This window comes from Alligator mississippiensis, chromosome 12 (assembly GCF_030867095.1).
Source record: "Alligator mississippiensis isolate rAllMis1 chromosome 12, rAllMis1, whole genome shotgun sequence".
Taxonomy (NCBI): Eukaryota; Metazoa; Chordata; order Crocodylia; family Alligatoridae; genus Alligator; species Alligator mississippiensis.
This window is the reverse complement of record NC_081835.1, coordinates 46,082,889-46,107,514: the sequence shown is the minus strand read 5'-3', so window position 1 is coordinate 46,107,514 and position 24,626 is coordinate 46,082,889. Positions and strand designations below refer to the sequence as shown.

At 42.5% G+C, this 24,626-nt stretch overlaps 1 protein-coding gene across 8 annotated transcripts in view; it reads right to left on the bottom strand.

Moving 5' to 3' along the window:
* Positions 1-24,626, bottom strand: part of DOCK3 (dedicator of cytokinesis 3) — a 664,549-nt gene that overhangs the window by 70,213 nt on the left and 569,710 nt on the right. For 7 of the 8 annotated variants that reach the window (XM_059715389.1, XM_059715393.1, XM_059715390.1 and 4 more), the window contains exons 26-37: positions 24,285-24,431; positions 23,197-23,295; positions 22,115-22,209; positions 20,575-20,650; positions 19,879-19,979; positions 19,641-19,699; positions 14,517-14,665; positions 7,870-7,955; positions 5,775-5,801; positions 5,570-5,665; positions 2,265-2,325; positions 1,503-1,596 (exon numbers count right to left, since the gene is read on the bottom strand). In XM_059715389.1, coding sequence (XP_059571372.1) covers positions 1,503-1,596; positions 2,265-2,325; positions 5,570-5,665; positions 5,775-5,801; positions 7,870-7,955; positions 14,517-14,665; positions 19,641-19,699; positions 19,879-19,979; positions 20,575-20,650; positions 22,115-22,209; positions 23,197-23,295; positions 24,285-24,431 — 1,090 coding nt within the window. The remainder of the gene's footprint in view (positions 1-1,502; positions 1,597-2,264; positions 2,326-5,569; positions 5,666-5,774; positions 5,802-7,869; positions 7,956-14,516; positions 14,666-19,640; positions 19,700-19,878; positions 19,980-20,574; positions 20,651-22,114; positions 22,210-23,196; positions 23,296-24,284; positions 24,432-24,626) is intronic. The other variant, XM_059715391.1, reaches the window with a different exon arrangement.

Genomic DNA, 24,626 nt, shown 5'->3' with positions numbered 1-24,626 from the left:
TAGAAGCCATCAGAGCAAGTTGATTAGTGATATGAAACAATAGGGCTTGAATGATGGGGAATTAATACACACCTACTGCATTACATGAAACCAAAAGCTGCATGACCTCTAGGCAACAGAGTGAATTAAAACATTAGAATTCATGCTCTGGAGAGTCTTCCTGCAATTATACATTGTATTATAAAGGCATTTGTTAAAATAAAAGATTTATTTTTGTAACTAGATGAGGTAGTACTTAAATTCTGGGGTATGAATCAGAAGTCTACTCAGATGCTTTTATAACTTATTATTTCACTGCAGCACATAGTTATTTTCTTCCAACTTTTATTGTATAGTTTTTATAAGTAGCTTTGTGGACTCTGTCTGGCCTATGCAAAGAAATGGAGAACAGCAGAAGATACTAAATATGCTTCTAAGGGTATGTAAAAATTGCACTGATATATCATTTTAGCTGGAGAGAAAATGTTATATAATTAAAATGGTATAACAATATGCACACACAGAAGAAGAGATGCATAAGTAATCTTAATTATGGAATCTTTAGGAAAAACTAAAGTTCCCTTAAAATACTTATAAATGGAATCCATATACAGATGAGGCTGAAGCTACCTGAGGCAATTTTGAGAGAAGGGGGCATGAAAATGTGGCTGCAGACATCAGCACTGCTCTCTCTCCTGAGCAGTTTACTAGTTGGGCTCTTCCAGCAAACAGGAACTGTCCAAAGGCTGCAGCTCCATGTGAAAGGCACTGCTTGCCATCCATTACATGGGCACTCTTCCTTTTTAAGAAAACCCCTCAAAGCCTGTTAAAACAGCTTTAAATGTGCTTTATCTAAAGAGAAGAGGGGGAAATAGTTCTAGAAGATATCAGGATCTATCCTTTCATTTTATTCATCTTTCAGGAAAGTGCGAGAACTGTTAGGCAAAATGCTGAAAAACCAAACAATGAAAAGCTATGTTCTTTTGGCACACAGTCACTGTGCACTGAGAGACAGATGTTCATTTGGTTTGGATCCCAGCCTCCTGTTTACTGTGCCCTTGTATACTCACAGTCAAGTACTGGCATGTGTAAATGCTAATACTGAGGCCTGTGATTCAAGGCATGTAGAAACACAGAATCTGAGCAATTATGAATTAGATCCTACAAATTTACCCTTGAGGGATGGATGCTTTAGAACTACCAAGATAACTTAGTTGGACATCTAATTATTTTAAACCTCGCCTTTAAAAAAAAAAACAACAAAAAACTATGCTTTCTGGATCAGTTCTCATTTCAGAGAAGGTTAATGTAAACCATTATGAAGTGGGTTATGGAACACAAGTGTGCTTCTGTGTGCTCATGCCATTTTCCTGCAAAGCTTGTTACTCTGCCAACTGCAGTAGGTAATCTTCAAAATATTTCCTAGAAAAGTATTCAATGGATATTACAAACAAATGCTGGGAGACTCCACTCCTCTGGCCTGGATTCCAATAATAAATCCTGCATAGAGCAAACTTATTTACCTGTGTAGTTCTCAGCTTGTAGGTGCATGTCACACAGCTTGTGAATGTAGCGGATATACATCTCTTCTTTGTTAATTTCAGATTTGTAAAAGTTCTGTAAAAAAACATGAAACTTAGCATTCAAAAAGATAACCCTAAGACACTTCACCTCCTAGTTCCAGAAGTTATGTGTATCTTATAGAAAGAACGCATTGATATGAGAGAATAGCTCCAAATCTTCATTTAATCTTGTGACAACAAGAAGTAATTTCACTAACATCAGTGGGAGTACATGGAATTTGGCATCAGTATAAAGGAGAGAAGAACTGGGCTTACATTCTCCCTACAAATATGAGAGCAAGGAAGCATGTGTTGAAGGAAGTGAAAACCCTTAAATGTGTGTTTGTTATTCTTTCCCTTGCCATCCTTGGTATATAACTTCAGCCAGCTCTACACACAGAGATAAGGAGGTATGAGTGAGGAATGCATGTCCAGCACAGAATGAAGGGAAAATGAATGTCTCTGCTTGTAAAAATATCCTTTGCTAAGAGCCAGTTTGCTCAATATGCTGTGCTCTCTCACCTCCTGTCTCTGTGGAATCACTTAACTACACACTACTGTAAATTCACAACGAAAAAGACTTCTACATTTTCAGTTCTGGGATGCTGACATCCTATTAACTCTGCATAGCAACTTCTCTAACCTTTTCCACTTCAGACTCAAAACTATGCATGGAACCATGAGGTAGAGATCAAGAAAAAGAGAAAAATAAAGTACTCTTACCATCAGGTTAACGGTGCAGCCAATCTTCTTGTTCTCTGTTTCATCTCCTTTCATGCAGTCCCTTAAAAGTAGAACACAGTTAAGACAATCAGATTGTTAAAGGGTACCTTTGAACTAAAGATGAAGCTGTTTTATCATCACAATTCCCTCCTTGATGCCAAAACAACAGTTAATGATGACATGTATATCAAAAAGCACCTCTTGGAAAACTGTTAATATATTCTAGGTCTAATTAAGTTACTAGCCCTCAAATTAATTTTATTTATGAAGTTAATTTCTTGCTTTCAAAAGGCATGGAATTGACAGCCCTAGAGACTGAGATTTCTATTTGTCCATACACGTAGTACAGTATGGGTAGTACCAGTGCTACTACAACATGCTTCAATCCTAATCTGGAAGGACCTACACAAAGAGGAGATGGGGGGGAAATGGACAGTCATTCTTCAGGGTCCTTTCAAGCTTTGTTTTCTGTGGAGATGGCCAGTTTTGATTATGGCGCTGCTTGTGCAACTAGGAACTGGACTGGATTGCTGTTCTCATTTTAAAGAGGAACCTGAACAAGCATCAAATCACTGTAACCTATAATCACTTTCACTAAAGACCTACTGGAGGCGTGAAAAACTCTGAATCCATCATTTATCCAGATTTCAATACTGAAATAGCCTCTGCATTTTTGGCAGATTTTGGAAATGATTTACAGCTTGGCATAGTGAAAGTTAAAAGTTTTAGAACTAACTAAGCTTAACATGAAAAACTTATATGAATTTGCAAAGAAGAGACAAAAACTTTTAAAGCCAGTGACACAACAGTTTGTTGGGGCCCACCGTGTCAGCTAACTGGTGGCTAGACAACTTGAGCTGTCAGAAGCATTTAGCAAAATCCTCCATTCTACTTTTAGACATGCTGTGTGCGACTTACAAGAGTACCGTTGCTTAGATCAGTAGAGTAAGAATGGATGGGCAAATGGGGGACAAGTCCCAGACACTGCCTAATGGGGGGTGCACCAGAACAGAGCAGGGTGTGGGGGCCCTGTCTCCCTCTAGATATGGAGCAATAAGAAGGGGGCACTTCTCAGGGCATGGTTCAGGCCAGTTACACCTCTGGCTTAGATTCATTTGGGCTGCTGACAAATGCCATGCTGAAGAAACTCTAGCCATAGCCCTGTATATTCTGGTGTTGGCCCATCCTTCAACTGCATGTTGGTGTGATAAACTGGGAGCTCTGCTGCAGCTTCACTGAAATTAAACATTTGATGTCTGTTACTGCATTCAACAAAAACAGACACTACGTAAGTGCAGTAGATCATGGGTTGACCTTTTTGATAGTAAATTCAACTCCCTATATTTTCCCTTTTGAATGCATATTCAATTCTTGTTTTGCTGTTTAACTGCTTCAGCAACTATCACCACCAGAGGAAGCTGCAGATTTTTACAGATTTGTAGGAAACAATTGCAGTTTCTGGCACATGAGAGAGCATAGGAAAGAATTTGGGACCATGGAATAAGCACATTACACAGGTATTCTGTTGAAGTGATCAGTAGTGATATAACCAACTATTACATAAACTACTGTCCTTTGGCTCCAGCAGTAATAGCCTGCTGAGATGAACTGGACAGTTCATTATAGTTCCAAGTTACCTGCAGATGCAGAAAAACAACTTTGCTTCTGTTTATATTCAATTTGCAGTTTTAAGGGTTTCTTTACAATCAAAATGTTAGAATTTTTTGAATAAGTGAAACTAAGATTAGTAAGTGCTGTGTTAGATTTTTTTTCAGCTTGATGGAATATCTACCTTACATGCTAGGAACTAGGCATACAGGACACAGCAAAGACAGGCCTCGATTAAGCAAATCATTTAAGAATGTTCCTAAGTTCAGCATGGGGCATTCTTTTCAAGAGTCGAGTGAATTAATCAATTTGCAGTAAGTTCTACAGTCTTTCAATTTCATTGCCAACCACAGAAATTGAAACATCTGCGTAGGAGGTCAATGGCATGCAGCCTGGAACCAAGTCGTCTCCCTGCTGAGATGGTAGTGTTTCGTCCTTCGGAAAATCTCCTGCCACATCTTTGATGTTTGAGAGAGAAGTGTCAAAATACTCTTGGGAGACAAAAGGGTTGGTTATAGGCTCAAGAAGTCGACTTGTCTTCGTAGGGCTCCACCATCCCCATACTCTGCCCTAATCATACCAGATGTTCTGGGTGTGTTGTTACTTGCCTCTGATGTTGATGAGCCGGTCTTAGTCTTATGGACCCCTTCACTGGAGTCCTCCTCTTAGTTTGGCTGCCTACCCCGTTCTTCCCTGCATGGGTCCCAAGACAGCTACTTCTTAATTCTAATTCCACCCTTACCTTCAGGGTTGGGATGGACTCACCCCCTCCTGGGGTGCAATCTCAATTGTGTCTTCATTCTCCTCCAGGTTCCCCGAGTGGTTACCTTCAACCCCCTGGAACTGGACTCACTGACAGAGCAGTTTCCTCCACTTCTACGCTGGCTCTCACCATCCGAGCAGACTCTTCGCTGGCTCTCACTAGGTAAGTTGGGGGACTGGAACTTTCCTCTAAGCCCCGGGGTCAGTTCTCTCTCTGCAATCTCTCCCATCTTCTTTCTTCTTGCTTCATCTCCATCTCTCTCCTCCCAACCCCAAATGCTCCCTTGACATCCCTTTAAATTTCCTTTCTGTCCAGCTGGGTCTGCCATGGCAGCCTCCATTCGCTGCCTGCCTGACCCAGCTATCTTCTCTTCTACTTTTCAGCATTGTTTTTTCTCTTTTCGTTGGCCACTCTGCTTTCCCTATCCTGGGCTCGAACCCCGGCAGCTGGGTTTGCTGCGGCAGCCTTTGATCTGCTGTGGCCCCAGCTGGTTTCTTTAATTGGTCAGGGCGCAGCGTCTTTCCTGCCCTGGCTCACCACGGTTTTCCCGGCATCCCTTGGTAAGTTTGTCTCCCTTGTTTTCTCCTTTTGGTTCTCATGGCAGGGTGTTTCAGCCACACTGTCACAATCTGAATTGAACACATGCCTTTATATTCATTGCTAGCTTTTATCAGGATTGAACATAAAATAAGCAAGAACACAGTACTCTCAATTTATGACCCAAAGCCTATATTCACTATCTTTGTTCAGGACCTGAAAACAAGAGCATAATGCTTGCCTTCATATTACTCCATACCACACAGAATTGGAAGTTTAAAAAAGAATAAAAGAATAATATAAAAACATTTGGCACATTACTAATTCTGTAGTGATTTCTTCTTGCAGAATATTAGGCTACATTTAGTCAGAGCATGGTACTGTTGTTATCAGTTACCTATAGTCAAGAAGACGCTCCATGAGGCGCGTGACTGATGTAACAAAGGAGATGCCAGTCTCCCGCCATGTTTCTTGTTCAATCTTCTCCAGCAGGCTGTTTGGAAAGAGAACACATGAGACTTCCATAGAAATGATATGGAGCCTGAAGACACCTAGGGCAATTTTCTCTCCCTTACAGAAAACTCACACAATCACAGTCTTACCTGGGATAGGGCCCAAAAAGCTGTGTTCTGTTCCATGCAGCATGAGGCAAAGACAAGGATATTATGAAACTAGCAGCAAAAGGTAAATTATCCCCTCACATCCCCACTTCAGACACTGGGAAGAGAACATGGTATATGGCAAGAGTTGTGTCCCAAGCTTTTGTAAGCATACCAAAATGCTGCTTACAGAAATGGAAAGCTACACTTTGGAAAGAATCTAACTTCATGTAATACATTTAATTTCAATAACACTCTAATAAATGCTGGTCCCTAATGAGCAATCTCATCAACATCTGGCATCACAATTTGTTTAATTTAAAAATGAATAAGTAAAAACATCCTGTTACTGCTCTGCGAAGTAAGAAGTGGGGGTAGCATGTCTGTATGGTGGTCTGAAGCAGGCCTTGTAAAATTAACTACAGCTTAAGGTATAATGTTGAAGTATAGCATCAGAATCTTAGTCGAAGAATTCTTTAAAAAATAAGAGATAAAGGCTAATCTCTGTAGCTTAATCCCTTCAGATCGGCTCACTAGCCATTTGATAGCAGAGGAGAGGGCTGCCACCAACTCCAATGCTGGTACACTGTAAATGAACACTTCTTTATTGGAAGAACTTCCAACTGGAGGGACATATCTACTTTCTTTCACCTGCACACTGCAGCAGCAGAGTAAAGAATGGATCTCAGTTGAGACTCAAGAGTCTTATGTGGAACTAATTATTTGACAGAGTATTAACTCTGTGGGGAAATAAGTGATAAACTACTGCATCAGCGTTGACTTTTCCAGGGATTTGCTTCTTGAACTTTTGCTGAGTCTTGTAGAGAATGGAATGTGGTTTCAAAGGTGAACTAAAGGGTTTTCGAGATCTGAGTTCAGAGTTATGTCTTTCCTTGCAATGCACATAATCACTACCCACTAACATAATTCAATCAGCAGTATTTCTTTCAGACTGTAAACTGCATTAGGTATGAGATGTCATCAACTGCAGCAAAGGAAAATGGAGCATTGTTCTTCCCAGACCTCAAGGAGTAATGACATTTCATGACTTCCTTTCAAACTACAATTGTTATTTTTAGTTGCATGGTGCCAATTTTTCAGTGGCTTCCACTAGGGCATGTTAAAATATTTGTGCATATTTTCTAAGTACAAACTCATGGGTGGGCAGATTAAAGATTTATCTGCATGTATGAATGATGGAGAGATGTGAATTCTATAATGTACACATGTGGGTGTTGGTGAACCAGCAGTGTACAGAGATAGATGTTCACGTACTTCAAACTATGTGCAAATGGGGACCAGTTTGAGATTTTGCTGCAAATTTGGCTAGTATTCTGTTACTAGAGTCACTGGAGCAATTAACAGGATCTACCGGTAACTCAAGAGACAGCACAGAGTGATTCAAAATAAGTTCCCTCACACCTAGAACAGCATCTAGTGAGGACATCTGAAATCTGATTTAGAGACTGTTCAGAAATCCAGAAGTAACAATGCAGGAGACCAGATCTTGGTTTATCTTTGCATTAATATCCAGCTGGAAGGGACTGGAAAAATATACTGGTAGGTTATGAAGGAAGCAGTTTTCAGCTATTTGGGGTTAACTTAATGCATGACATTCAAATACAGGGATAAGGAAAGGGAAAAAATGGAGGGTGATGTTACATGTCCCAAAACTGTCTTGAACTGCTTGATGGTTTATCTGGTTCTCTGAACAGTCTGAATACTCTTATTTTACCTACTGATGTCACACAAGGTTGAGCACTAGCTCCTTTACTGTGTCTATCTGCATATCAGAAGGGTGGAGACCACAGGTGGGCTGTTTAACCAGCTGACTATCCAGGATAGCACTAGATTTCAGACAGGGAAAGACACAAAAAACAACACACTAGCTTTTCCTATATTTTCATGTGTGTTAAAAATTGTGGTAAGCCTTTTCAAAATCCTCTCTCTGATTAGCGGCCCTTTGTTTTACTGTCATCATAGGAAAGTCACCTCCATGGCTGCTATTTCAGAACACACCAGTTCTTTTAAACTTTCACATAGTCTTGCCAAAGCAATCTTGTAACATACAGGGTGAACAGAGATTGGCATTTCTTACAGCAGGCTGAACAGCTCCCTGTAGTTCTCATCTCCTTTTCCTTCTGATACCAAGCTGTCCAACTTATCAATCAACTCAGCTTCCACCTGGATCAGGGAGAAGTGACTAGTTAGAAATCAGCTGTGTTTGTAGAAAAGGTAAATTCCAAACATCAAGAAGGCTAGAGGAATTATACATTATGGTTCATTTCTCATGCTCTGTAGGTTTCCTCCTTTTATAGATGGATGCTTTCTGCCTTGATATAAAAAGGCCTGAAATAAAACACATCTTGTTTAAACATCTTAAACCATGGCTCAGATTGAGTGCCAGCTGCTTCATTTGTGTCAGTGAAAGAAGGGGAATACCAAGTTCACTTATCCATTTCCTGAGCATGGACTTGCCTGAAAAGATAGTGTTGTTTTTTTTTTTACAGAAGTCTTTATTGTCTAGTTTCTTGTTTTTTTTACTACTGCCCACATGCACATTTCCTATGAAGGAATGCATCAGCTGGAGTCTCATCTTATTCTATTTTCCAGCAACAGAAAAGCCATGTGGAGAAACTAATCTATAGCATCATCACTGTCTATATGCTGTAATGGATCTCAGTACTGGGGGTAATCAGTTCTCAATGATTCAATCACCTTAGCATTACCCTGAAGTAATACTAGCCCAAGGGTTTCAAACTCTCGTTCTGCCCTGGGCTGGATCTGGACCATGGGGCTCCTTATGGGCCACTCTGAACCAGGGCATGAGGAAGCTGCCACCACTCTGGACTGGAGCACACAGTGGCAGCAGCTCTGGGTCTGAACTGGAACATGCAATGGCAGTAGTTCTGGCTCTGGATCAGAGCATGTGGTGGTGACAGCTCTGGCTCCAGGTCCATCTCCAGCACAAGACATAAAGGTGGGGCTGGTGACTGGAGAGCTAGGACTGTGGCAGTGGCAACTGGCAAAGTGACTGGAGAGTGACTGGGGCGTATCAGGTCTTGCTCACCCTCCTGTCACTGATCAACATTTTGTGGTAGGCTATTCTGCTCATCCACACTGATGGTCTGGCAGGCTGGATAAAGCGGCTCCATGGGCCGGATCTGGCTCATGGGCCTTATGTCTGACACCCCTGATCTAGCAAACAAACTGGCAAATGTTACTAAGACTCTTTTTGATTAAATTATGTGTTTTCCTTTAACTTTTGGTAAGCATGTTGATTATATTTTGGTTTTCTTACATAAATCATTATTATGTATTCATTCTTGTTTGCTTTAACATAATAATATTTATCCTGAAAAAAACCCTGTTATGTATATTCTTATTTGATGATTTGGGATACAATGATTATTTTTAGCTAATATTAACCAACTGTTTCCTGTAACCCAAGGGGTTTTTTTTTTTTTAAATGAGATGTTTTTAAACCTAGTAAAAACGGCATTTTAAAAGTAAAAAATGCTGTGTAGGAGAATGGCTTGTGTGTATTTAATGACAAGCAAAGAGTAATTTTCTTTTTTTGTCTCTTTCAGAGGCCAAAATGAAACTGAAGCAAATGAGAAGCAAAAGTAAACCAGCCAGTGATTACACAAATGAAAATGAGAATCTTCTTACCAAGACCTTAAGTGGAAACCTGATTTGGTAAATGAATCACGTTGCATTGTTATTCAATATCTGAAAAAGTGACCTTGGCAAAAAAGTTACCTTACATTACAAAATAAAAACATAAAAGCTGCTTGAAAGCAGGTTTTTTCCCCCCTTTAAAAAGTCCCCTAGCAACCAATTTAGTATGCAAAAGATAAACAAAAGCAAAAACAAAAAGAATCATCTCTTGGACTGAATTTTCTGTCTAAGAACAACTGATTTCTGAAAACCTTGTTTATCTGCTGTACTCCATTCCATAATAATTTCAAATTTCAAAGAGGAATCTAATACTTGGGCAGGTTTTACTGTATACTAGATAACTGCCCACATAAAGAAGAATACATTCAGGACATGGACAGTGTCACAGAGCACGGAGGTGCCCTGCTCCCGAAGAGGGGAAACTGCTAGGGAGGGAGCCCTAGCAGTGACTAAGGAGCCCAGCTGTGGGTTGCTGGGGCAACCAGGGAAGGTCAGGTGACCAGAAGGGGCAGGGCCTGGCCCTTATAAACCCTAGGGGCGGGGGCCAAAGGCAGTTCCCTACCAGCAGCCAGAGAGGCAGGAGCTCCCTAAGCCAGGGTGCAGGAAGAAGCCTGACTGCAGGTACAGCATATGGCAGCTCTAAGATGCTTGAGCAATGTTGTTTTAGCCAGGCGGCTTCAATTTATTTACAGTCCAGGGGCTTGTTTTTTGTTGTTGGTTAGACCGGTGGTTTGGGTGAGGCTATTAGGGGTTGGAGGAGGCCTCATAGGGGGCCCACAGTAGTGTGGGGACCCCAGCGCCAGCAGGGGCGCAGCGTATGGGGTACATAGACCCCAGCCCCCAGATAGGGGACAGCATTATTGGGAAGCCTAAGTTGGGCACTGTGAGCCCCAGATAGGGGGCAGCATTATAGAGGAGCCCAAGTGTGGGCACGGAGAGCACCCAGGAGGGGGCAGCATTGTAGATAAGGCCCCAGAGAAGAGGGCACAGAGCGAGATAGGGCCAGAGAGAGCCATAGCACCAGAGGGAGTGTGCATCAAAGGAAGAAAGGCCCGAGAGAGAACAGGAGGTGCCAGATAGTGATAGAGCTGAAACAACAGCTATTCCGTCGGTGAGGTGTGGACCACGGTGTAGGGGAGGAAACGGAGCCGCAGATAGCGTCCCTAGCAGCCTCCTGCTAATCAACACTGATTAATCAATTAAGAACAAGGCATGGCAGGCGAGTAGGTGGGCGGTTGCCCCGGGAACAGGTGTGTGGGCCACATTAAGGTCGGCCCAGAGTGGGTACCTGTCACAACAGACATAACATTTCTGGTGCTTCAAGTGCCTTAAAAAGTTATAAAAATGAAGGGTCAGACAACACACACTACGCTACAGTGCAAATCAGCCTGAGCCATATAAAAAATGACCCTGAATGGAACAGGAATAACCCTGAAGCACTTCCTGGTGAAGCACTTGACGTGATGTTTGTTCTCCTCACCAGAGCAGGACAGGGAGATAATTGGCATACGAATGTATCAAGATGCTTTGCTTTGCTTCCTATTTCTTTAACTATCCTGGGATGACTCCCCTGTGACTCATTCCCAACTCTGGTGCCCTCAGGCCACAGCCTGCCATGAGTGTGACCTCAACCAAGCTAGGCATGAAGGCTGCCAGCATTTTCTGCACTGCTACCCTGGAAAACTGGCTCCTTGTGAGTGCTTCAAACACACTTGAGCACCTATTCACCCTCCATTCAAATGACTTGTACCACAGAATGTCTGCATCTGTAAAACACTCCACCAACTGGAAGTAAGGGGAGGTCCTGGATCTCCTTTCCATCTGGGAGGAAGGAGAGCATCCTTAGGAAGACCATGAAAATCAGGCCATGTATGAATAAACCATCGAAGAGAGAGCAGCTTGTGGGCACATCTGTGATCTGCATCAGCCCAAGGCCAAGGCAGCGAAGCAGCGGTGGAGAATAGCTCCTGTAGCTCCCTCCAGGTACCTCTATGGGGTAAAAGGGGAGAAGACACAGGCAATGTGTCGGGGGGCACAAGTGATGCATTTGGGGGGGGGGAGGGCACAGGCAATGTGGCAGAGAGGCAGGGGGCCAGGGTGATGTGGTGTGGGGAGAGACATGCCCCCTGAGATTTCTGCACCCACAGTGGGGCACAGGTGTAGGGCCACAGCTGGGATGGACCAACTCTGGGCAGGAGCTGCCTCCCCAGCCTAGTTGATGGAGCCCAGAGAGGGAGGAAGTGCCACCTTCCCACGGCTGCTTAGGTGAGGTATGGCAGTGGTGCAGAATTGTGCCTCTGCTGCTGCTGAGTGGGCAGGTGTGCCTCACCTTGGCATCCATGGCAGCATGGTGCTTCCTTTCATATCAGGTCCTGCCTGCTGGGCTGCAGAGGCAGCACCTGCCTGGAGCTGGTCTGGCCTGCCTGCAGTCCTGCACCCGATGCCCTGCTGTGGGTGCAGAATATCAGGGGGCATGTACCCTCCCAACACCCTTGCCACAACACCTGTGCCCCCTCCCACCCCCCCATGTGTCACCTGTGCCCACAACCTCCTTTCCTCACACACACACCCCATTCCCCACACACTGGGGGGCTGGGGGCACATGTCCATCATCTTAGGTCCTCCCTGGCAAAAATAAAAGTTGGTGTCTATGCTGGTGGGGGTGGGGGGACTGCTTCACCTGTTTGGATCCCCCAAGTAGGAACTATCCCAGCATTCAAAACAGCACCACTTGGATGGCAATGATGTCAGGGAAGACCAACTGATCAGCTCACCATCATCCCACCTGGCTATCATCAGCCCAACTTACCCATCAGGGAACAGCTGCCTGGAAGGACTGCCTGCACAGGCAGGCACTGTACCTCCTAGTCTGTTGAAGGGCAGATGTAAAACAAGCCAAGATGTTTCCCTGCTCCCTGGGCCAGGGTTATTTATTAGGGGTGTGCAAAACAGGCTGTATTCGATTTGGATTTGCATTCAGCCCGAATCAGGGACAGTGATTCAATTGGTTGATTCAGATCACTGTCCCTGATTCAATTCGGATGAATCTGAAGATTTGATGCTGATTAAGAGAATCAGTGATTCGGACATAGACGCAGCTTTAAATACTTTTTCTACATACTTCAAGGTATCTTGCGTGCTCGGCAGCGAACCTGGAAATGGTCTGGAAGTACTTCCAGTCCACTTCCAGGTCCGCCACCAAGCACGTAGGGGGCACCCCCCGCAGCCTGCCGGCTTGGCTATCAGCTGCAGGGGGACCCTGGGTGCTCCCCAAGACCTAGGAGGCACCAGTTGCTGAGCCAGGGGGAGGGGGTGGGGGGGCTCGGCAGACCCAGAAGTGAACTGGAAGTGCTTCCGGTCCACTTCAGGTTCTGCTGCTGGGCAGCTCCCTGCACTTCTGTGGGACATTCCATGCGCCCCAGCATCGCAGCATTCATGAGCCATGTGCTACCTAGAGGTATGTAGAAAAAAAATTTAAAGCTGTGACTATGTCCAAATCGTCGAATCTTTCTAAATCTCTCCGAATCAGTTCGGAGGGTTTTGATTCTATTCGGAGAGATTAAAGGGTCTCCTGATTTGATTCAGATTTGGAGATTCGGCTGCTGAATCAAATCAGAAACTGAAGCTTCGCACAGCCCTATTATTTATGTATTTATTTATTGATCAGATTTACATCCTATCTTATCCAAAAGACTTGTTTACAATTAACAACCAACCCACAGACAGGGTTTCCCCAAACAACATCCCAACACATGAGAATACCAACTCCCCTCCACCCTCCAGTCACCTGAACAACCCCCTCAGGGAGACACCTTTGTGTCTCAGACAGTTTCTCTTGCCTCCTCATCTCATTTTGTCTAGACCTAGACCCTGATCACATATCAAAATCTTCCCCTGCTAACCTAGTCATATTGCTGACAGACCTTGGACCTCTTTCCTTGTCTGAGTCAGCCTTACCAACCCACCATGCTGTCCTTTTCTGTTGTCTGGGTCTGGAGTAGGGGACAGCTTTGGGAGTGATTTTTGGGATACAGAATATGCTCTGACACATTTTAAGACTTTTTTAGCTGGGAGGGACTGCACATTTATGGTGTACTAACACATTCTAAATTAGAAGCACTTTAAATTAAAGCAGAATTTGAAGAGCTTTAGTCATACAGAATACCGTCACACTGAAAGAGATCAACAATTCTTCTACAATATCTTGTCTTGGATAGCGGCTGACACTTGATCCTTCAGTGGAATGTAAAAGCCCACAATATGCCTGCCCAGCTGTGTGTAATATTATATCATAAGAGCAAGTGTTGCTTTGGTTCCAGCTCCTTATGTTTTGAATCATGAGTTATAGACCTTGATTATTCTATTTTCTATTAATTTTGACTCTTATGAAATGTTTAATGTTTCTCTAGCATTAGTAAGTTACAATATATACATCAATGACATTTTGTGGCAGAGAGTTCCATAAATAGCCCAAGGAGTTTTTTGCACATTTGAGTCTACAGTGCATCCATGAGTGACAGTTAAACAGCAAAAGACCATGCTGAGACTATCTTTGATAAGGAAACAGTTCAGAAGCTAGAGGAGCACACAGAAGGGAGAATTTGTATGCATAAATTGTAAACTCTTTGCATCTAGGACAATGTTTCTGTCTTCTGTTTATACAGTGCCTAGCAAAAGGGGATCTATGACTAGAGCTCCTAGGCACTAACGTAACAATGTAGCAGGGCACTGGGGTGTGCCTGGTCCTTTAAGGGAGCATGAGAGGCTGCTTGCAGGTGGTGCAGGGGGGTTCACCTGACCGGAAGAGGTCACTATTCTCCACATTCATGGCAGAAATTATCGCTTGGCAGATGCAATACTGAAATGTTTGTATAATTTGGGGATTCTGGTTGCAGTTTTCTAAATTATGTTACTTTTTAATTACAATAGCAGAAAAGTCTCCATGACAACAGCCTCCTCACACTTAGAAACAACAAATCAAAAAAGAATTTTGTGCTTCCAGCCCAGCCTTATGGAAGAGCAAAACAACAAAGGATATTGAAAAAAACAGGGAAGTCATTTTACCTGTTTGAAGTTTCCATTTTTCCTTTGCTCCCAGTCCATCATGTCATGAAAGATGGGGATCATGATGTTACGGACTTCTGGCTGTGGGACCAGCGTGACACCAAGAAAGGGTCCAATCATTCCAGGAATAAAATGAATTTTATGTTCCCCTGGGCAACACAAAACAATCTACATTTAGTAAAAGCCTTGTTCCTGTATCACTCCTTCCTGTGAAAAAAGTGAGACTCTATACATATAACCTGTCCCTGCATTATGCCTTAAAGCATCAAACACATCCTTTCCCCAAAAGGATCAAGGCCACAGCCTGCATGGTCATCTTTTTTATTAATTTATAAATCCTTCAGCAGAAGTTACAGAACATTTTCATTTACAGAGAAATGTATTCAAAATCTATTTTGTGTGTCTTGTCAAAAATACACATGCTTGTTAAAAATACATGTGTACAGTATGCCAGAGAGGACTGCAAGATCCCATTGCAATTTCAGAAGTGCTAGCAGCTAAGAATATTTTTTATGGGGATATGACACTAACAGTATTTAATAGAACACATAGAGCGCATCTACACATTGCCCTACAGTGACATAGAGATGTGTACTACAGCGATGTAGTGATCACGTGGGGTCTACATGTGGTCACCAGCTATGTCGCCGTGGTGGCGCACTCCACAGTTATAGTATGCCACTATAGCAATGTAGTGGCAAAATCTAACTATGCACCATGGTATTACTTCCAAAAGGAAGTACTAAAGCATGGCGGCATAGCAACATCACCATACGGCAACATGTAGATATGCACACAGGATCATAAAAAATTTAAGTTAAAAGGGACCTCAGGAGGTCATCTAGTCCAACTCCCTGCTCAAAGCAGGGCCTTCCCAACTATATCATTCAGATGCTTTACCTCTTTAATGTTAAAAACACACTAATCTGGGGCTGATTTGACTCTCATTAAAAGGGTGTTGAATAGTCATTTACGCAAGCATCTTGAATGACAATTAACTAAATTGTCACCACCACAACTATCCCGACTGTCCTGCTGCAAATGAAGTATTAATTTGGATATTTCATAGGTACTTAACGGAGGACAAAAGGGTTGGCCTTCTGAATCTGTAGGACTTCAGGATAAATGGCTTTGTTCCAGAAGAAATCCAGTGTCTGTTTTTAGCTTTAGAGATCCTTATCCTCCCTACGATGAAATCTGCAATAGACTGCTAAAAGTTGTTTGTAAACATCTAGTCTAGGGATTGGCAACATTTTGCTGCTGTGAGCCAGAATTTGTGACCTAGTTCTCTGCCAGGGACCACATATCTCTGCCCCTGCTCCCCTCCCAGAGCACCCAAGCTGCAAGACAGAGCTACAAGGATTGCTGATCCCAGATCTAGTCTGACCTCTTGCATAGCATAGGCCAGTGATTTTCAACCTGTAGTCTATGGCCCTCTGAGGGTCTGCAGACTGTCTAAGCAGTTCACGAAAGATGACTATGATCAGTCAAAAGCGAGTACCAACACTTACAATTTCCAAAGGGGTCCGCACCTCCGTTTGAAAATTTTTAGGAGTCCGCAAATGCAGAAAGGTTGAAAACTACTGGCATAGGCTGCTGGACTCCCTTGAATGAATTCCTGTTTGAGTTAGAACATCTCAATTGGATTTAAAAAAAAAAATCAATGATAAGAGACTCAACTACAACCCTTGCTTAGTTGTTTCAGTGGTAGTTAATTATCCTCACAGTTAACAATGTCTGCTCTATTTTAGTCTAAATGTGTATGGCTTCAACTTTCAGCCATTTGATCTTGGTATGACTTAGTTCTTTTAGTCACACTTTTGCACTTTGAGTTCATGCTTAGCTGACATCCTTTGTAATCCCCAAATCCCTTTCAGAGTCATTATTTTTCAGGGTAAAAAATACCCCATCCTGCAAGTAATAGCTTACATTTTTGGTTCTGTATTTGTGACTTACATTTGGCCATTTAACCCATGTTGCTTGCTTGTGTCCAGCCTACCAGATTATCCAGACTGCTCTGTATCAGTATGCTGAACTTTTCATTCGTTTCCCACTCCCCTAATTTTTTTAAGTTTCCTTCTATGTCACTGCTAAAAATGTTGAACAGAAAAGAAAAAGAACCCTTCAGCACTTCACTAGAAACACCATTGCTTGATGATACTTTTCCATTCACAATTATATTTTTGTCCTTTCCATTAGCCAATTTTAATCCGTTTAATTTGTACTGTATGGATTTATACTGTACTAGTTTCTTAATCAAAATGTTGCGTAGCAGCAAGCCAAATGCCTAAGTATGCTATAATTGGTGTAATAACTGTGCATTAATGTGGGCAAGTTTTAGATTTTTTTCAATTTCAGTAACATGCAATTTGTTACTATTCTTATTAGATATGTAAATAAAGTACCCATAAATAGGCATGCGTGATTAACAATATGATTTGTGATATTTCTGTGTTAACTATGTTCACATTGTTATTATAATATTATGTGACTCAGTTTACCTCCTTGGCTGGTACACAGAAAACAAGAGGTTAAGTGCCAGGGTGGGCTAAGTGTAGAGGGGACCAGATGAACCTTAAGAAGTTTGGAATGGCCTTGACTATATATCAGCAAAGGTAAGATGGTCAACACCCAGGGGAATACAGATGACAAAAGGAAGAGCAGGCTGGAAAAATAAGTAGCCTGATAGCTTCTAGGAGTCTGTGGACTGAGACAAGAGGAAGAGCTTTGGGGAGCTGAAGTGAACAGATCTTTGGGGGTGCTCAGGGCTGTAGAATGGAGGGACCGCTTAACCCTTTTGGAGGGGGCAGAGAACCTCTGGCTGGCTGGCCTTTGCCCAAGTAAATACCTTTGCTGAAGAGACTATCTGTTGCCCACATTCATGCCATCACCAAGGAGAAATACTCCTCCTTGGCCCGTGAGTGTAGGAGGGCCATTAGGAAGGCCAAGGTGGGGGTGGAGCTCAGGCTAGTGACCAGGATTAAGGACAACAAAAAGTCCTTCTTCAAATACACTGGGAGTAAGAAGCAGACAGCAGGTAATGTAGGGCCCCTGTTAGACTCAAATGGTAATCTTGTGGCTATGCCAGATGAGAAAACCAAAATCTTTAACAAGTTCTTTGCCTCTGTTTTCTTGGACAGGGAACAAGACAGCTCTCCCACCACAGATGGGGGCAATCTTGAGGACAGCACTGCCAGGCCTTGGGTCTGCGCAGAAGTAGTTAGGGATCTTCTGGCAGGGCTGGATGTTTTTAAATCTGTGGGCCCTGATACCCTCCACTCATGGGTGCTGAGGGAGCTGGCGGGGGTCATTGCTGTGCCCTTGGCCTGGCTGTATGAGTGATTGTGGTCCATGGGCCAGGTGCCTGGAGATTGGAAACTAGCTAATGTGGTCCCCATCTATAAGAAAGGGAGAAAGGAGGACCCAGGAAACTATAGGCCCATAAGCCTCACATAAGTCTTGGGGAAAATTCTTGAAAAAATTATCAAGGAGCACATCTGTGAGGGGCCAGCAGGGGAGATCATGCCCAGGGGAAATCAACATGGGTTCATCAAAGGCAGGTCCTGCCAGACCAACCTGATGGCCTTTTATGACCAGGTAACTAAATCCCTGGATGATAGTGTCGCCGTGGACGTAGCCTTTCTGGACTTTAAGGCCTTTGACACTGTTTCTCACCCCATTCTCATTAATAAACTGAGCGACTGTGGCACTGATGCCTACACAGTTGGATGGGTCAAAAATTGGCTGATGGGGCTCACCCAGAGAGTGGTGGTGGATGGGTTGTACTCGACCTGGTGGGGCGTGAACAGTGGGGTCCCCCAGGGCTCGGTCCTGGGGCCTACACTGTTCAACATCTTCATCAGCAACTTGGACGAGGGGGTGGAAAACACATTGTTCAAGTTTGACGATGACACCAAGATGTGGGGAGAGGTAGGCACGCTCGAAGGCAGAGAGAGGCTGCAATTAGACTTAGACAGACTACAGAAGTGGGCGGATGGTAATAGGATGAGCTTCAATGTAGATAAATGCAGGGTGCTGCACCTGAGGAGAAGGAATCCACAGCATACATACAAGCTGGGGAGCTCCCCCCTTGTGAGCACAGAGGCAGAAAGGGATCTTGGAGTCATCATTGATTCCAAGATGAACATGAGCCGTCAATGTCAGACCGCAGCCAGCAAAGCCAACCGCACCTTGTCGTGCATCCAAAGATTCATCTCAAGTCGGTCCAAAGAGGTGATACTCTTCCTCTAAACGACATTGGTTTGGCCTCAATTGGAGTAGTGTGTCCAGTTCTGGGCAACCGCACTTTAAGAAGGATGAGACCTGCCTTGAGAGGGTTCAGAGGAGGGCCACCCGCTTGGTTGGAGGGCAACAGGGCAGGCCCTATGAGGAGAGGCTGAGGAACCTGAACCTGTTCAGCTTCAGCAAGCGGAGGCTGAGGGAGGATTTGGTGGCTGCCTACAAACTCATTAGGGGAGATCAGCAGCAAATAGGAAGGGTCCTATTCCCCCCAGCAGCACCTGGGGTGACGAGGAACAATGGCCAGAAGCTGCTGGAGAATAGGTTCAGGTTAGAGATTAGGAGGCACTATTTCACTGTCAGGGTAGCTAGGATCTGGAACCAACTTCCTAGGGAAGTGGTCCTTGCTCCTACCTTGGGTAAATTAAAAAAGAGTTTGGATGAACACCTGTCTGGGGTCGTGTGTCCCAGCGTGTGCTCCAATCAGTGGCGGGGGTTAAACTAGATGATCTATTCAGGTCCCTTCTGACCCCTAACTACTATGAAACTATGAAGCTCAGTGCTAGACTGGATTGCAGCAGAGTTGCAGAATTTTCTAATCCTGATTCAGTACAATATTGGGGAAAAACGTTCTTGAGATATGTCACTAATATTTGAGAGGAGGGCATTTAAATTCGTAGACATGTGATATTTCAAAAGAGAAAAACAAGCACTCTGAAGCTGTGCAGAAAGAGCAATTTTTCTTTGGTTTAAAATTCCTAGAGGAACTAACTAAAAGACTAAGACTGAGGTCTGTGTTTTTATAGCACTAAAATGAGAATTTTTAATGCAAATCTTAGACAACTTTGGTGTGATAGATAGAACAGGAATAGTAGAGAGATATACCCAAGTTCTGCCACATGCTGAAAAGCTCATATGCCATCATCACTCGCATATCACCATATCTGAAAGAGAAGAGACAGATGCTACTCTTTAACTGTGGCAATAATGTTAACATAACTGAATTCACATTTAAACTAAGTTTTCCTGTGACCTCCATTCATGATTTTATAAAGCAACTGCCCCACTAATTTATGGGAATTTGTGATGGAAACAATAAGAGGTTAGGAGACCAAGTGCTTACTTGTCCAGAATCTTCTTTCTCTTGGCTGGAGTGGCAGTTTCCAGCTGGAGGCTTGGCTGATTTATGAACAAAACTGCCAGACTAAAATAGGAGTTCCACACCTAGAAAATAGGAAGAAAATTAAAACATGACAATTAAAGGCAGAACTAGTTTTAAATCAGTGTATGGACATGTCTATGAACACAGATATACATGCCGTGTATTTGTTTTATAGATGGAATTAGATAACTTATTTGGTATGTATATAAGATAGATATAAACTAAATGAAACTAAATAAAATAAATAAATGAAATGAAACCTGGATTCATACAATACTAGTGGAAATCAGCTAGCAGCTTAAAGCACTGGCCTTTCACCTCTTTATATGTTCAACTTTGTTTTTGCTCAAAAGGGGGAAAAATTGGTGCTCTCAGTGTAATCTTAAATATTTTTAATGAACACTTTTTTAACCATGAACTAAAACATACACTGTACTGTGAATGACATTAGATTGAAATATGTAGGGAATAACCAACATAAGCAGTCCAAACCACTTAATTTAATAAAGCTGCCTCTTCATGGTGGCTGGACTGTTTTCTCAGCAGACACTTAAATATTGATGGTGTATACAATCAGTTAACGTAGAATTGCTGATGTGCTTGGGCTGCTGCTGGTTTTAATGGATGTCATAACATTGTCTACAACCCAATCTTTACCTTAAAATCAAAGTCTGTTTCTGTGAAGTTCTTGTGCAGTGCAGCAGACAGGTACTGAACTGTTGTAACTATGATACTGAAAATTTGAAAGAAAAGATAAATTCAAAATCTACTGTACGTACTGGTTTTGTTATAATACAGCCTGCATTTAGCCACTCTTTTCCATATACATGCATACATACATGCACACACACATATATACACATACATTCTTAAAGATGGTATTTATTAGTATGTTTTTGCCAATATTATAGATATTGAAATGGAAATCCAGTACTACAATTAATACTCTTATTGGCTTTCATTTATGTACAACATTTTAATCAAAAAGATGATTTTTTTTTTTTTAGGGAAGCATAAACCATTAGGTTTTTCTGTCCCTTGCTGTAAAATGATCTATTCCATATTTGTTAAACATTTTATCTGTGCAATTTTGGGGCATTCTGTCAATTGTGGATCCACTGGGAAACTTTATACTTTTTTCTGTGTGTGTGAGTATCCTTAATTATATGAGATTAAATTGTGTAACAACATGCTGCAATTTTAAAAAGTCCTATTTGCTTTAGAAACAAATAGACTAAACTTCTGCATCTCATTCATGTGATATTTCAGCACCCTTGATAAGTGCATTTCATAATAACCTAAAAAAATTCACAGAGAAGTAACGTTAGTAGTGAACAGGTTATTTACGGTGTCCTAGGTCACCAGCTCTTTTCCTGTATGGGCATGGAATCTGTACCCCAGCAGCTCCGCTGGGCTAGGGACTCCAAAACAGAGCTTAAGAGCAAGAGAGCCAGGGCAGGCAGAGCACACACGGTGGCAGCAGCTCTGGTGGGGCTGTTTTGGAGTCCCAGCATAGCAATGCTGCTGGGGTGTGGACTTTGCTTCCTGTCCCTGTCCTGCTCTGAGAACCTGTGCTCCCTGCCTTCCCCCTGCTCTCAGAACCATCCCCACTTTCTCTCAGAACCACGTCCTCACCTCTCCGCCTTACAGTGTTTGCCCTAGGCACCAACTCGGCTGGTTATTCCACTGGGATATGATACCTGTTTTACTTGTCACTATAAGAAGGTTTTCTACCGTCTAAGCAATCTACCAACATTCATCCTCACAAAACTTGTAGTCAAGTATTAACTAAGTTGTACCAATGCAAAAAAGTTTTACGAAGGGACAAATGCTCAGAGGTCCCTCATGCAACCCACTTTGAAAACATCATTTTACCATCACTATGACTCGTGTGCACAAATGACAAGGCTACTTGCACTTTCTGTGAACAAACAGGGCTTCGTAGTGTTAACTCTACGGTACATGTGTATATAAAAAAATGTACATGCAAATGCTCATTCACTGGAAGGAAGTCCCAGTTTGATCCTGAGAATTCAAATTTCTTTTCAGAATCAGGATTACTTCTCTGGAGTCTTACGTAAGTTCTATGCCTCTGCCTACAAGAGCACATTGTCTTCATGAGACCATGAAGCCCTATTTAGAGAGTCCTTTAGGTCCTCTTACAAAATGTCAATGCCATAAACCTGTCCTCACTCACTTGCTGGTGAGTAACCTCATCACCATCCAGTCCCGAGGAAAAACGCTCATTTTCATCAGGTTCCGAAACACACAGAAAATCTTCAGAAGAAACTCCTAACACAGAAGTAAAAGACAAATCAGCAGTAGTAGATGCAGACAAATGTAACTCCTTGCCACAGCCATGACAGTTTAGTTAATTATGCCTTTGTTACCTGATCTCTGCATGTCTTGGCCATACATCTGTGTGTGTGTATGTGCATGTGTTTGCATTTCTAAAAAGAAAGAATGCAGTGCCCATGAAAGATGTCAGACTGCTCATCTCAGAGAGCTGACCCTTGAGTTACAAACAGACATGATATGGCATCCTATTGATACAAGATTATACCGCTGAGCCATCCAGCTTCTCCAAAGAAAGGGATTTTTTAGTAAACAGAATAACTGGAAGTTAAAAATTTCTACAGAGAGACTTTTTATTGCATTTCACTTTGTACGTTCAACTATTTTAGTACCTTTCTACTATGCTGTCAGTCTGATACTATTTCCTGTATTGCTGAGAAATCACAAGGTCCCCTAAAAAATTTGAATACAGCTCCATCTTCATTTGGTGACAAAGGGAAGTGACAAAATGGCTGTTACTTCCATCACATTTTATCTTGTTCCCTAAATTAGTTTGCCACTTATAAGACATGATTCATTCATACCAAAACAAGGTAATACGTAGGCTTCTATCACTGAAGTGGACAACTCCAAATTGTTGCTGGTAGAGAAACCCCCAGTGAGGGCATATACACCTCACTGATCATCTCTGGGTCACTAATAGTTACCATTGATGAATTTGGGCAGCATGCCACAATGGATTACCATGGTCACTACTCCAACAGGCTGAAACAGTCTGCTAGTGACTTTTGTCTGCGTAGTATTCGAGATCAGCCTTGTGACAAAAGAACAACATTAAAGTTTTTATTAAGTAAGCTCCTATGTATGTACAATGTCTGGAATGGATTGAAGAAGGAACTGAATAATGTTCTGCATTTCTCAGCTATCTGATTTCTGAGGAAAATATTTGTTAGCTGATCCTACAAACACTATGCTCTGTCCTACCTTTAATTCATCCTTGCTTTGGAAGTTGTCCAGTAAATGCTGGAAATGAGTGTCTGACATTTGACGAAGCAAAGACAAGAGACAGGACACATACTCCCCCTGCCAATGAATTGAAAGAATTAAATGAAAAATTATTTAGTCCAGATATACAATGTTGAATATATATATATATATATAAATAAAAAATCATTAAGTCAACCTGGGGTAAGGGATAAAGGGAGGGGTCTGAAATGGCCTCAATGCCTATGAAGGAAAACCTAGTGCATGCAGCGATTAAAAATAATGTATGGTAACTGATCTTTATTTTCTGTTAACAGATTGGAAAAACCTCTCAGAGATTCATTTGTGTTCTGTTTTTAATAGGACTTATTAAAAATATTCTCGTTTAAACAAACCCATTTAGCGAGTCAAGGCTGAAAATCAAAGGCTGTCTCTCTCCTAGTATGTACTCTTCTTACTAAGGCTATGTCTCCACACAACTATCTAAAGGTGTTACTAAAGCTCATGTAGCACATCCAAGCCAGTGTTCAACTTGCAAACTAAGGCTTGTTGGCAACAGGTTAGCCACAATAGCATGAGATCCATTTACTCACAGTATTTATACATTTGAGACCCTGGGTAAATACTTGAGCAGCTAGCCTGCACTGAGAAATATACTGTTGTGGCCACAGTACCCAAAGGCAGCTATTTTAAATCTATGTGAGTTGCAAAAACATATGCAAACTGCAGGACATGTATATCCTAAGCCAGCTACCTACCATATCAGATATCAAAATGCACTAGGACTCAAGAATTGTTATTTATAGTTCCAAAGGCGTGAGTTTGAGCCTCACTCTAGATTTGTGCTGAAGGCCATGGGTACTGGTCATTCAGGCTGAGGAATCAAAGGCAGGTGGAAGCAGCTTGACTTGCACTGTAACTGATTTTTTCCACAATGGAAGAAATGGATTCATGATAGGAAAGGAAAAGAAAAGAAGCTCTGAGCATTCATGCATTTGAAATGATAATGAGGTGTAGTGGTGGTGAAGAACTGGGGGACAAGGAAGGTTAGAGAAGCAGGAAATAGAACCTGATTGTTAGTTACTAACAGTGATTTCTGCTGTGCACTGCGGGCAGCGTTGCCCTCTTACCGCCTCCTGAGACTGCGATTTACTCATGATAGTAAGCAGAGTCTGTAAAAGTACATCCAGGAGGCTCTCCACCATCATCTCAACCTCCTCCACGACATCTCCCTCCTACAGCAAGCAGTAAGTAAACAGAGAGTCAGCAGCTGAGGACAGAATAGAAATGGCAAGCCGTATGTGCAATGTCAGCCACTCCAGGAACAGCTTGCATGACAGGACTCAAGTTAAAAAAGCTGGGAAGAACTGGAAAACCCTGAGACAGAGGCTCAGAGAGTGACACATAGAATTGACATAGATGACAGCCAG